The following is a 13,409-nucleotide window of genomic DNA, read 5'->3' as shown; positions in this document are numbered from 1 at the left end:
TAATATGCACAAACCGTCATTTTAATCCTTTAAACATCTACATTGGTAACAGGAAGGGGAATAAATGATTTCTTTAAAAAGGGCTGTGTTGTAAGGCACTTGTTTATTTGGCAAAGCCACGTGTCAGTTTTCAGGTCCCCAAGACATGGGTGGTTCAGTGGTCCACAAAAGTTATTCTCATTGACCATGGGCTCGCTGCCACACTGGACAAAGCTTCCATTTTACAATTAATTGCCTCTTAAAATTCTTGAAATAAAGTGGATGAATAACCATTACAATTGAAAAAGTACATTTAAAAGGTAATATATTATAAATCGGCTTAAACGTTACCAACAAATTGGTTGGCATGTGCCAAGGCACCATATTTCATGGCTGGGGTGGGTCACAGTGATCAGCGGGAGCCAACGAAGTCAGCTGGGTGTTCATATCCACAGGGACTGGTAAGTTACGCCAGATTTTTACAGTACAACATTGCACACCATGCACGAACCACTGTTGTAGACTGTTAATGACTATAGCTTGGACCATTCGAGAATAATAACATGTATCAGTGTCAAATCCTATATACCTAATTATTTTTACAGTGCATGTACCAGCTTGGCTTCAGAGTACTTTATTTTCTCATAATTGTGCTATTTATGTAAAGAAACAGTTTCCATTCGGAGCTTTATAAGACTGCTACATTAACAGCACCCCCCATATTGGAGAATGGTCTGTGGAAGAGGACTACTTCCAAGGTCCCTAATCCATGCTGGGCAGCAGTGCAGGACACACCCGTCCCCCTGTAGAAGTGGTTATCGCATGGCCAATCAAGCCAGATATTTTTTTTTAGTCTGGAGACTGGATAAAAGGCCAACCTGAGTTTTTTTTTTAAAGCCAGCCTGATCGCTACAACTCAAGCAAGCTGTTGGTGCAAGGAAGGTGTCCCCTCGCTATAGCAGAATATTTAATTCGAATTTCTCACATCGGGCCCTGAAGCATGTGCAAAGGCGATTGAGTGTCGGTGTGGCGTTAGCTCCGGGTCAAGGGTTGGAGGTGTTCGAGGCAAAGGCGGCGCTCGCCTCACAGCACGGGCATGCCGGGCAGCGGAAACTTCTCGGCAAACGCCTCGACGGCGTCACGCAGCTCGCTCAGCTTGGGGACGAAGGCCGTGTCCGCCAACTTCTCCTTGAACTCCTTGATGGTGGCCGCTTTGCCACCTGCGGCTGCCTGCACTTCCAGAGTCAACTGGATGCCTGCGGGGGTGGGTCCGGGGTGGAGACACGTGCACGGGGTCAGAACACCAGTGTGAGGGCGGTGTGCATTCAGTACATTCGCGTTAGGTTTGGGGCGAGGGGTTCTGACTAGCCAAAAATGACATCCGTGAAAAAGAGCTTAATTGCTCATCGGATTCCTTCTGTATAAATATTCAGATTCTGATAATAGTACCCTTTGTGCAACTGCACATTAGAAGAGCGGTAAGCTATTCGTTTCTATACTCCAAGGGTGTAGAGAACAAGTGAACTATATCGAAGAATTGATGCTGGAAAAGTGACAACTGTGATTGTGATCATTGATGTGCGAAAGCCTATGAATACTCTCTGGTTCTTTCGGTAAAGTCACGTGGATAGAAAAAAATAAGGAGTGCAACTCCTGCAGCCACAACTCGACAAACCTCCTCCCCCCCCTTCCCCTGCCTCTATAAAGTTACAACAGCAGATCATTTTCTCACCTGATGAAGGACGCTTGTGTTGCGACCGAAACGTCGTGTTTCTTTTATTATTTTTTTCTATCTGCGTGACTTTACCGAAGGAACCACAGAGTATGGATTCCTGCAGTCAGGAAAGCTTCAAATCAAGCCTGTGAATATTTATTGGATCGTACCTCGGTGAATGAAGTCGGCAATGACTTTGAAGTCCTGCTCCATGAGTCCCCGCGATGTGAGCGCCGGTGAGCCCAAGCGCAGACCACTCGGACGCAGTGCACTCTTATCGCCTGGCAATGCCAACGCACCCATCAGCAAATGTGCCATTTAATGTGCAGAGTCGTTTTTATATAAATGTATATTACTGTCATGTCGTTTGATAAAAACATTTCAATTCAAAACTGTTACAGCAAACAGTGCAACATCAGTGTCAGAAGTGTCCCGAAAGATGACACTACAATACTACTTCTGAAATCAATTCAGTCGGCCTTTTTTATTCACACTTGGGGTCCATTTAGAATGTGTTGGAGCTGTCTCAACCGGTCAGCCATTGGTTAAAAATAAATAAAAAACATCTTTGAGACGTTTATGAGTGCAGTACACCGTTAAAAGGTGAAATTTACATCAGCTATCGGCCATGCCGAATGCAAATCGTTAAAGAATCACCTCATTAGGCTGCTCAAACTCTCAAAGTTGAAACCGGTTCAGGATTTTCCTGCCTGAACAAATGCTGCTCGAAACCAATGATCCGTAAGTCCCATAAGGGTGATGGAAATAGGTTGACAAGCTTCCTTTTTAAAATGTATTACCCGCAATCCACCATTACAGCTCATGCAAAGTTTTGTGCAATCTCAAAAATGCACGTAATGAGGGTGGACAATGAGTTTTGTGCATCTCATTCGGTTGCCTTCCTTTGCAACTCAAGGGTGTCCGCCAAGTCCCCTCAAATCAGAATATATGAAGGAAAAAAAACTCTACGGGCCCTAAACCACGGCAGAGGGGAGGGGGGGGGCTCTCACCGGGGCAGGTGTTCTTGTTGCAGGCAATCGATACCACCTCCAGGACCTTCTCGGCACGCGAACCATCGGTGTCCACTGTGCGCAGGTCCACCAGGAGCAGGTGGTTGTCAGAGCCGCCTGGTTGCAACAGCACCCATTCACAGCGGCAAACGGTCAACAACGAACGGGAGAGGGGACTCTCCGCCCCAGCAATGGCACGCACGACGGCGACGGTAATGGAGGGGAGGGGGAGAAGAGACAGCCAAGGTGCAGGCGCTCACCCGTGACGATATTGTAGCCGTGGTGGCTGAGGCGAGCCGCCAACGACTGGCAGTTCTTGACCACCTGCTGCTGGTACATTTTGAACTCCGGCGTCATGGCTTGCTTGAGCGCAACGGCTACACCTGAGGTCAGAGAGGTCGGGGGAAAGGAAACGCGTTGCACAGCTTGATACGCACACACCATGTGACATTTCTAAATGTCAATTGGCACATGGGTGACAATGCTCTGCGGTTGAGATGTAACAATTCACCAATTCTAGATTTGAAGCTTTCGTGACTGCAAGGATTCATATTCTTAGGTTTTTTCGGTAAAGTCACGTAGGTAAAAAATTAAAATTAATAAAAGTAAAATAAAATAGAAATCACGACGTTTCGGAGGCAACACAAGCTTCCGTCTTCAGGTGGAACCGTCACAGCCCAACAGCTTAATTTTTTACCTACGTGACTTTACCGAAAAAACCTAAGAATAACAATTCACCAGTTAAAAGCAATTGTACACTTGTGATGTGCATTACATCATGTGTATGATTATTTCCGATTCAACAAAAAGCATATGTGAGCAGACAAACGTCACTTTTTTTGTGTAAACTTATTTTTCGATACAAATATAAATTCTGTACATTTGCACCATTGTATATATTATGCCAATTATTTACCAAGTTAAGTTTCAATGAATGTCAATGCTTGCTTCTCATGGAAGGTTTTGCAATAGGATATTTGGCCGATATTATTAAATGAGCATTTGGCACGTGGGAAGAAATCGGAGTACTTCAAGAAACTCCATTTATACCTGGGCCACACCACCCAGCCCCCCCATGTCTAAAATCACCTAGAAAACTCTGGTGGTTACTCAATGTACGAATCAGGTCCATGCACCTGATTAGCATCTGAAATCTGAGATCTGGAATGTATTATGGAAAACTTAGTTTTTGGGTTTGTTTTCGTGATTGGGTCATAGGCAGAGGTATAGATTACTACCACTGCAGATGATATTGATTCACTCACTCTACTGGATTCACATTACAGTTTATAGAGTAATTCCACCGCCAATACTGCACGAACCAACACTACTGGAAATTCTACAAGAGTCACACCATTATAGCTTCTAACGGCACCACAAGATTTCCAGACTATTTGACAATTTACATCTCCAAGACGGAGGCCACTGGCAGGGTACTGACCGGCGATGGCGTGATTGTGGGGGCCGCCCTGTAGTCCCGGGAACACCGCCTGGTTGATGAGGCTCTCCAGATTGTACATGGTTTCCTTGCCGGTCTTGGCATCCACACTGCGCACACCTGCACAGGAAAAAAAAAACGGCATAAATATTAGACTTTACAAACTAGAGTGTCACCGGTTTGATCGCCCTTACACGCAGCAGTTGAAACAATGGCCAAGTTTATAAAAACCTAACTCCTCACACCCTCTGTCCACACAGCAATATAAATAGGTAATTACAGTTGTTGGTTCATGGGCAAGTGTTGTGTTAAAATAAAATGTGGGAAACTCCCACTTTTTCCCAAGGCGTCTGTCCACCGGAACACTTTTGTATGTCCAAGCACTTGACAGGGGGGTTTTTAAAGACTTTTAACTTGTTAAGAAAGCCACCAACTCGTGTTGGACAGCTCTGGATATACAGCCTATGCACTAATCTAAAAAAAACACATGAACTCCCTGTCTCTTAGGGTTGTGCCTTCCTGTGAGATTGTAAATTGTCAGGGGATTAGTGGCGATAATAATGAGAAAGGTACTTAGCACAGTATCAAAATTTTACTATGGATACAAGGACGATAACAAAACCACCAGAAACAAAGCACCACCACACGACGCTCTTCTTACACACAGACGCACAAACGAACGCACGGACACCCACCCTTGCGGTAGAAGATGAGGCCAGCGCGGCACCCGCGCAGCGTCTTGTGGGTGGTGGTGGTGACGACGTGGCAGTGCGGAAAAGGTGAGGGCACCACACCGGCGGCCACCAGCCCACTGATGTGCGCCATGTCCGCCATGAGGATGGCGCCATTCTCATCCGCGATTGAGCGCATGCGCGAGTAGTCCAGATTGCGCGAGTAGCAGCTGATGCCTGCATTCACGTGTTCAGTTTTACAATGCACCAGGCTTCAAATTTAGAAGGTGGTTTTTCGAAATATATTTTGGAAAGTTGTAAACCATTACTATTTGTTTCTTATATATTCCAGTCTTTGTTTTTCTCAATATTTTGACCCTTTTTAACATGTGTATTGCATTGTATTTGTACCGCAGGTCTACCTTGAACAAGACTTTCAATTGTCAAGGTTAAAATGGTTTCCCAATCAAGGGCATAGGGATTCAATCTTCTGTATACAATCCTGAGCCGGGGGTACAAATTCCACACTCCAATAAAGAAGGCCAGTGAATCCACAAGAATACCAATTCTATGCTAGGTTATTTATTTACAATCTAGTCTTTCTTGACTTAAAGCTTTCGTGACTGCAGGAATTCATACTCGTTGGGTCTTTTGGTAAAGCCACATAGATAGAAATAATAAAATAAAAAATATCACGTTTCGATCGCAACAAAAAAATACAGCAGAACTGCAGCAGTTCTCCTGCTGTATTTTTTCACCTGATGACGATTGCTTGTGTTGCGATCAAAACGTCGTGATATTTTTTTTATTATTTTTCTATCTACACGGCTTTACCGAAAAACCCAAAGAGTATAATCTAGTCTTTGTTCAACGGTGGTCACCCCCTCAGGTGAACGACTGAGGTGACCTCCTAGACTGGTATTTGATCTCATCCACTTGCAATCGCGAGCTTAATGCACCAACTTTTTCACCATCCAGCAGGATGTTACATTACAAATAAAAACGGTTCACCTTCTTATTAACAATGCCTTATTCATGTAGAAATAAAATAGCTCATGTTTTGGGGAATGGTCCCTCTGATTGACCATAATTTTACAGTTAAAGGACAACAAAACTAAACAAACGCTCATTGACGGAAAAGGGTTCGTGAAACCAAAGGGATTGCGCTCACCGGCTATGATGAGTTTTGGGTGGAAGAGTCGGGCGTTCTCCTGCAGGCGATCGTAGTTGATGAGCCCCGTGACCGGGTCCACCTAACGCCCACGCAGTTCATCATCGTCAACATCATCATCCAACCATAATCATCCAATCATCATCATGACTCGCCAAATCATCATCATTATCCATCATCGTCATCACCACCAACTCCATCATTCGCCAATATCCGCAAATCCGTCTTAAAATCATCTTCGTCATCACGATCATCTTCACAATCATGGCTGCTCGTGAAGACAGTCATTAGCAATGAGTTCATAAGGACTGTCAGCGATTACTTTGTACCAAACTTTCCAAACTGAATTATCCACATCTGTGAGTGCAAGGGTCAAAAATAGTCTGTCTTACAGGCAGCCTTTGAGCCAAAAGGATTGGTCAGAGCCACCTGGGGTGCCAAATGCTACCCGTAAACACCATTTGCAGAAAGCTTATCGTATCTATACTGTTTTAAAGACAGACTTAATTTGTATTGTCATATCCACAACGCTATTTTGTCAAGCAGACTAAGATAATCTCGATTTAAAGCTTTCGTGACTGCAGGGATTAATCTTCTTGGTTCTTTCGGTAAAGTCACGTAGAAGGGAAATAATAAAACCCAGCTTAAATACACGCTGCCAAGCTTGGTGGTGTTCATTCAGACGCTGTCTTTCCGACAGCCCTCTTCTTCACCTGAGGACGGCTGCTTGCGTTGTGGCCAAAACGTCGTGATAATTTTATTTTATTATGTTTAATTTTTATTATTTTATTCTTTCCCTTCTACGTGACTTTACCGAAAGAAAATAACTTGCCATCCTGAATGGTAGTGATAAACCAATTTTTGGCAAATGGCTCAAATTGCCAAGGTACTGAAGGAAGCAAGCTCGCTGGGGTTGGAGGAGAGCCAGCACCTTGTATGGCATGGACTCAAAGAAGATGGAAGTTGCCGAGATCTTCTTCTTGTCAGTCATGAAGCCGTGCGTGAGGTGGCCACCATCCGGCAGGTCCAGCCCCATGATGCGGCCGTGCGGCTCCACTAGCGCCGTGTACACCGCGAAGTTTGCTGGGGAGCCTGCACCCACAAGGCGTAAGCACAGTCCCCAGCTTCTCAGTCCATGGGTCAGAGCAGAATTCGGAACCACTCGAGGTAGCAGATATTAAATGATACTCGTTTCCATGTCTGGCTAGTAATTTTTTAATATGGCTAATAATAAGTAAATATTTCCTAAACAATTTATGTAAAATAATTATCACACAACTCATCTTTCTTGGCCACAGTAAGACAATTGTAACAAAAATAGTGAGACCACCTCAGCTCGTACTGACGACTGAAATTGTCTGTGCTCAGGGACCATCAGCGAGGCCTTTCTCGTGTACATAACATTTGTATTCTAGTTATTTAACCATTATGTCCATGTGAGGTGCTCGTGAGCGCAGTGCGGGCACGAGAGGCGCTGCAAGCGATAGTGCTCGAGCGGTGAGTACGAGAGTGGCGGTGCCCACCAGAGTAGGGTTGCACATTGATGCCCCAGGCCTGGGGGTCGAGGCCATACAGCTGCAGCGCTCGCTTCTGACACAGCCGCTCCAGCATGTCCACATATTCGTTGCCGCCGTAATACCTGCGGTCAATAAACAGTAAAAAAAGAATGTATCAATCATTTACCATACACCGGGGTGGTAGGGAGATAGCAGTACAGCAATTAGGCTCATGAACAATTGTGTGTAAAAACCTTTGTTGGGTGCCATCTCCTCGTTACAATACGCTCCTTAAAATTAAGAACCCATGTTATGAACAAACAACGGCCTCCCTTCACAGGTCATAGTTCACTGGATTAGAATGTAGGCTGTTCTTTTGGTTCCCATTAAGGCAGTGATATAGACGGATGTATTGAGCTTTTGATAATTGTACTGCAAATACAATATCACAATTTTTTATATAAAAAAAAAACAGAGTGCTAGTGTGTGTACAGAGCTGTGTGTCTCCGTATATGCAGAGCTGTGCACGCACCTCAAGCCCGGGTAGCCCTCCGAGTACTTGTTGTTCATGCAGGAACCCAGCGCCTCCAGTACGGCGCAACTCGCAAAGTTCTCCGAGGCGATGAGCTCCAGGCCGCGCCGCTGGCGCCGCTTCTCCTGCACGATGATGTCAAACACCTGCACAACCCGAGGACCAGGGGAAGCAGCGGACACATGATCAGATAATAATACTACTAGATAGAATTTATACTATTGCTTTCATCAGAAACTACGCCACAGCGATTCTAATACACGTGTTTCAGGTATTGAACGGACTAATGGACATGACTGTCACATATATATACATGCATATACATATACGCTAAATACACTATATACACACACACACACACAAAGATCCCCCCCCCTACAGCTGTAAAGACTGTTGGGGTTATTGCTGTTAGTTTTCACCTATGAAGGTTAGGACGGCGCACAAGGGAGTGGTGTGGTTTGCACGACGCTCGGCCGCCTTAGTCTCTCCACCGCTAACATTTACACACCGCAACAGGTACTCATTTAAGGCTGAGCCGACCAAGCGGAAGCCCAGGACAAGTTTGGATCATCACCACTGAGGTGTGGCCGAGTATCAAACCTGGGACACTGGGTACAGAGCGGATTGTGCTAACCGCAACGCTACTACTTCCCACAAATAATATATACAAAAACATCTGAATATATCATATATACCATAGACACATCTTTTACACTATACTTGACACAACTGCCATTCATATACATTTACCCAGGGGCTTCCATTCAACAAGTGGCCACAAACTCCTCTCATAGCAGAGTGAAATTTCAACTTACGCAGCAGTTCATAATCTCATTGATCTTGTTTTTGTGAACATAATATTTGCACATTAATGTGCAAAACCAAATATGCCTCACAGCAGTGGACCTGACTGGCGGGTATCTGACAAAAGTGACCGATAAATGGGATGACTGGAGCCAAAAGCCAATGGCAGTGCAGGCACAGATCCCCACCCTCAGCACATTGCGACCTTTAACTCCTCTCCACATGCAACCCCCCTCCTCCCCCAAGGTAAGCTAGACCAATACAACCACGTGTTTTATGCCTGTTCCACTGTGGATCAGCAGACTTTGGTCACTTTAATCAGGTCAGATACCCACCTCCCACTATCCTAAAGTAAATGGTGCCAACATATAACAGCAAACTAAAAACATATATGCAGATAGACAAAGTAAATGCTCTGATTAAGTGGCATGGCTTGGGGTACCAGACAGTAAAAGTGCAAACAAGTTAGTGAGACCAGTGTATGGGTGAAAGTGGGCAACTGTGAGCAAATGCATGGGTCAGTGTGTGGGTGACTAAATGCACAGTGGGGTGTAGTCCAAAGTGATTGAATGTGATCAACTTCAGAAGAACGTGGGCAACTGCAGAGGTGTTCGGCAGAATAACTTGGCGAATGTGATTTGCTGGCTCAGTGTGGTAATAGTGAAATCGTTATCCAGTCAGTGAACGGGTGAATGTAGGTGACCGTGGATGAGTGCGAGCGTCTGGGGATTCTTTGGCAGTATGGGCAAATATGCAATCTACTTGGTTGTCTGTGAATTAGTGTGGTTGACAGTCAGTGAGTGTAGTTGCCAGTAGGCAAGAGTGGACAACTGTGGGTGACTGATCAACTCTGGGCAAGTGTGATTATGGGAGAGCACGATTGACTGTGGGCGAGCGTGGTGAAATGTGGGTGACCCGCCTCGGTATCATTGCTGCTCAGGGGCTCCAGCATCATGGAGTTATGAGAGGCCCAGAGCTCGGCATCGCCATTCTTCACGCCACTGGCCACATCCCCATTCCCGGATACAGAATGTGACTCCATGAATAACTTGGGCGACTCAAACAAAAAGAACTAAAGGCAGTCTCTGTAAAAAAACAATGACCCAGGCACACAGAACACACATTGCAGAGATCACAGAGTAATCATGAATCAGACATACAGCATACACTCAAACACACACAGCAGAAACATAACTATACACAACATACAAGTCAGCAGACACACACGACAAGCAACCAGTACACAGAGGAAACAGTGCAGAGCGAAAGCTGTTTAGCCAATTATTGGCAGCATGGACACTATACGCCAACTTTGGCCCTGTGAACCCATAAACTTGCTGTTTAAATGTTTTATGAGCAGCATAGGGAATATAAAGTCTAGATCTTATCAGATGATTTGGCGATGCTGCTTTCAATGGTGCACAAGCACAATTAACAAAAAAACTTTGAAATGCATTCATCAGTAACACTGCCTTACAGGGAAAACATATACAGTACATTATATATATTAGGTGACATTTGGTCAATGACCCTTCTTCTATGAACATGCTAAGAAGGGCCATATATTTCATTTTAAGGCCAGTGTTATTGACAAATGTGTTGAGTAAAAAGTAAAAAATATTAGGAGAAATTTCTTTTATTATGAACTTTCCACTTGTGCAAGAAAAACTGAAATCTAACGCTAAAATGTTAAGAAAGCAGAATGAAACACCATATGCAATGGGTACAATTTCAAATTGATTGAGCGAATCTGTATGAGTTCTGATTGTCAAAATGACAGACCGATGAAGTTATTTAGTTAACCATTAACAACCCATTATACGTGTTCGTGCATAATTATTTTGTTAAATCTTTTGACAGTCTAAGAATACACTGACAGACCGCCTAACTGAATTAAAACACATAAGGCTGAAATAAAGAAACTAATAATCGGGGTAGCTGAGGCTGCACGGTTAAAATCTTCTGTATGGGCATGAAAGCTCATGTGACTACAATTCAAGAAATGGCTATGCCATGCCTAGAGACCCATTTACATTTCAGCCTGGGGCCACTGAAGCTTTTTTTTAATATCAGACAACAGCAGTGATTATTACGACTCCAATGTGTCTATATAAAAATCACCGTACTGTTGCCAAACAGATAACATTGGCAGCCAAAGGAGAAAATACACCAGAAAGGAGACATCAGCTCGTGTATAGAAATGAGATGGATCGTGCAGAGTAGCCGTCATTCTGAAGTGGATTGGCCTCGGCGATGGTGATTACGAAACCAAGTGCTGTTTATTCATTTGGGGTTAGTGGTGTACTGGGTTAGCGATTCGCTATCCATCAAAGCTCCAACGTTATTTCTGGACCAGAGGGCATGCTGTCTCTGCTGCGGAGTTCACGTGAAAGACCCCGTGACCAAGACTGGCAATAGCAAGGCATATGGTTTTTAAGAGAAGTGTATCAGTTCTATAAATAAGAGGGTGCTTTGGCTACTCCTGTCCCTGCAGACGCAGAGTAAGAAACCGCGTGGTCTCTGCTGCAGATTAACAAGATTCATATTATATTCTTGGTTCTTTCGGTAAAGTCACGTAGAAGGGATTTCACACCTGATGATGATTGCTTGTGTTGCAGTCGAAACGTCGTGCGAATTTTGTTTAACATTTTTATTATTTTATTATTTCCCTTCTCTTCTACGTGACTTTACCCAAAGAACCAAGAATATGAATCCCTGCAGTCACGAAAGCTTTAAATACAAATTTTAAGATTCATATTATCATGCAGTCTTGAACCAAGTAATAACAATGACAAAATTACTTTCGCCAACAACAAGAATAATATCTTGATTTGAAGCCTTCGTGACTGCAGGAATTCATACTCTCTGGTTCTTTCGGTAAAGCCACGTAGATAGACTTTACCGAAAGAACCAGAGAGTATAACAACATATACCAACACGTACATCGGCCTATTATGAACCTCCTGGGGGTCAGTGTTCTAAAGCAGTGTTTTTCTTCACGGTCACAACATCGTCAGCATAATGTGACCGACACCTGGCGATTGACGGGTTGGCTTCCAAAGTTCTGTGGATACACATCACACGGTATGGTAGCAGAATTTAAGACCAATTCATGTAAAATCGTCTTAAAACAAAGATTTATTCCCAGGCACATTAAAGGATTCACTTCGTTTAATGCTCATTCGGTTCGTGTGCATAGTTGGAACGCAACAACCGCATAAAGCGAGGGGCAAACCTCTCTAAGGAACGGTATCGATCATAGCTTCTATTCCTGTTCATTCATTCGCCGAATAATCCACTTTATTAATTCCCTAGCAAACGTCTCGCTACCGACGTTAATATAATAACTCTTTGCTCAATTCATGAAATGAATTAGCTGTTGTTTTGCTGCCTGGCACAAGCTTGGGAAATTGGTGCAATAACGCAATTTGAACTGATGTACTTTCTTTTCGGTTTTTTCGGTAAAGTCACGCAAGTAAAAATAAATATTAAAAATAATAGAAATAATAATCGAAATAAAATATAATAATTTCTATTATTTATTTTTACCTACGTGACTTGACCGAAAAAAACCTAAGAGTATGAATCCTTGCAGTCACGAAAGCTTCAAATCTAGAAGTACTTTATTTTATGTATTTTTAGTGATTTGATGACATATCCTATCCTTTTGCACTCCTATCGGGGTTTTTTGTTGTATAGTTTGTTATTGTAGTAACTTTCTTACCCGCCCCTACCGGACACATGTGCACAAAGCAGCTTCATAGCTCAATCATATTTCTCAAGTTTACATCAATATTAAGATTCTGAATTCACGCTCATTTAAACAACACCAAAACAGGTAACAACTTTAAAAAGCATTTTCACCATTGGAACCTCATTTGCCAGTAGCAAAATATGATAATTGTTTTTTTACAATTCTATCTGGCAATAAAACTGACACCTTTTTTACAAGGAGTCATGTTTGCATTGACCACAATACCTGCAGTCGGAATGCAAACAAAACACACAACTCTGATGTATACAATGCCCTTGAAATTGATTGATCCACACACGAGACTTTTAAAAGTGCTGTTTGTCGCCGTCCGCTCGGCGCTTTGGGGCCTCGCTATTGCTCAGAGCGGGCATCGAAACCTAAGAACCGCGGACACCTGTTGGGGGTTGCGAGCGTCCAATGTTTTTAATGAAGATTTGTTAAGCGACACTTACACTGTTAGTATTAAAGCGCTTAGTGTAGCGACTGTTACGAAGATAAAATCGGCGCCCAATACACAAACTACGACTCGTACGCACGAGCACGTTTGACCGCCAGGCATTTTTGAACCGACACTTAAAGTCGTTAAACTTTACACCGAATACAAGTTATACATTTGGCCGTTGTGTTCGGAGTAATCACATTCTTAAACGGTTCACTTATTTTTATATTTTAAAACAAAAGTGGCAATATTTTTGTTTTTACCTCAGGGGTCTCGTGGCGGCGGCAGCTACGGCTCAGAGCACTAGGGACGTGTGAGGGGGGGGGGCACCCCCGAGAGAAAAGCGCGGGAAACCGAGGCACGTGACACGCCGATGCCAGCGAGCGGTGAGACACCGGGGA

General features: G+C 43.8%; 1 protein-coding gene across 3 annotated transcripts; it reads right to left on the bottom strand.

The window, feature by feature from the left end:
- Positions 1-84: 84 nt before the first annotated feature.
- SHMT1 (serine hydroxymethyltransferase 1) lies at positions 85-13,401 on the bottom strand. 3 transcript variants are annotated; one of them, XM_061548955.1, is made up of 13 exons: positions 13,272-13,401; positions 11,759-11,879; positions 9,735-9,900; positions 8,012-8,157; positions 7,507-7,622; positions 6,915-7,075; positions 5,984-6,065; positions 4,837-5,049; positions 4,145-4,261; positions 2,964-3,086; positions 2,704-2,820; positions 1,864-1,974; positions 85-1,235 (listed from the first exon to the last, which is right to left on the bottom strand). In XM_061548955.1, the coding sequence occupies exons 3-13, from the start codon at positions 9,855-9,857 to the stop codon at positions 1,063-1,065; spliced, it is 1,482 nt and encodes a 493-aa protein (XP_061404939.1). In that variant the 5' UTR covers positions 9,858-9,900; positions 11,759-11,879; positions 13,272-13,401; the 3' UTR covers positions 85-1,062. The 3 variants fall into 3 exon arrangements, with proteins under 3 accessions (XP_061404939.1, XP_061404940.1, XP_061404941.1); XM_061548956.1 differs by having other exon boundaries at positions 11,776-11,879; XM_061548957.1 differs by having other exon boundaries at positions 11,850-11,879.
- Between the last annotated feature and the right edge of the window lie 8 nt (positions 13,402-13,409).

Source organism: Lethenteron reissneri, chromosome 10, assembly GCF_015708825.2.
Source record: "Lethenteron reissneri isolate LAM-NWPU_2019-01 chromosome 10, ASM1570882v1, whole genome shotgun sequence".
Classification (NCBI taxonomy): Eukaryota; Metazoa; Chordata; class Hyperoartia; order Petromyzontiformes; family Petromyzontidae; genus Lethenteron; species Lethenteron reissneri.
Note: the sequence above shows the minus strand (reverse complement) of the source record. Positions and strands in the feature narration are given on the sequence as shown.

Coding starts and splice junctions, on each gene's coding strand:
- SHMT1 (XM_061548955.1), bottom strand. CDS start 9,857: ATGGAGTCACATTCTGTATCCGGGAATGGGGATGTGGCCAGTGGCGTG. Junction 5,050..5,983: donor CCCAAAACTCATCATAGCCG/GTGAGCGCAATC, acceptor ACGTGAATGCAG/GCATCAGCTGCTACTCGCGC. Junction 2,821..2,963: donor CGGCTACAATATCGTCACGG/GTGAGCGCCTGC, acceptor TGTTGCAACCAG/GCGGCTCTGACAACCACCTG.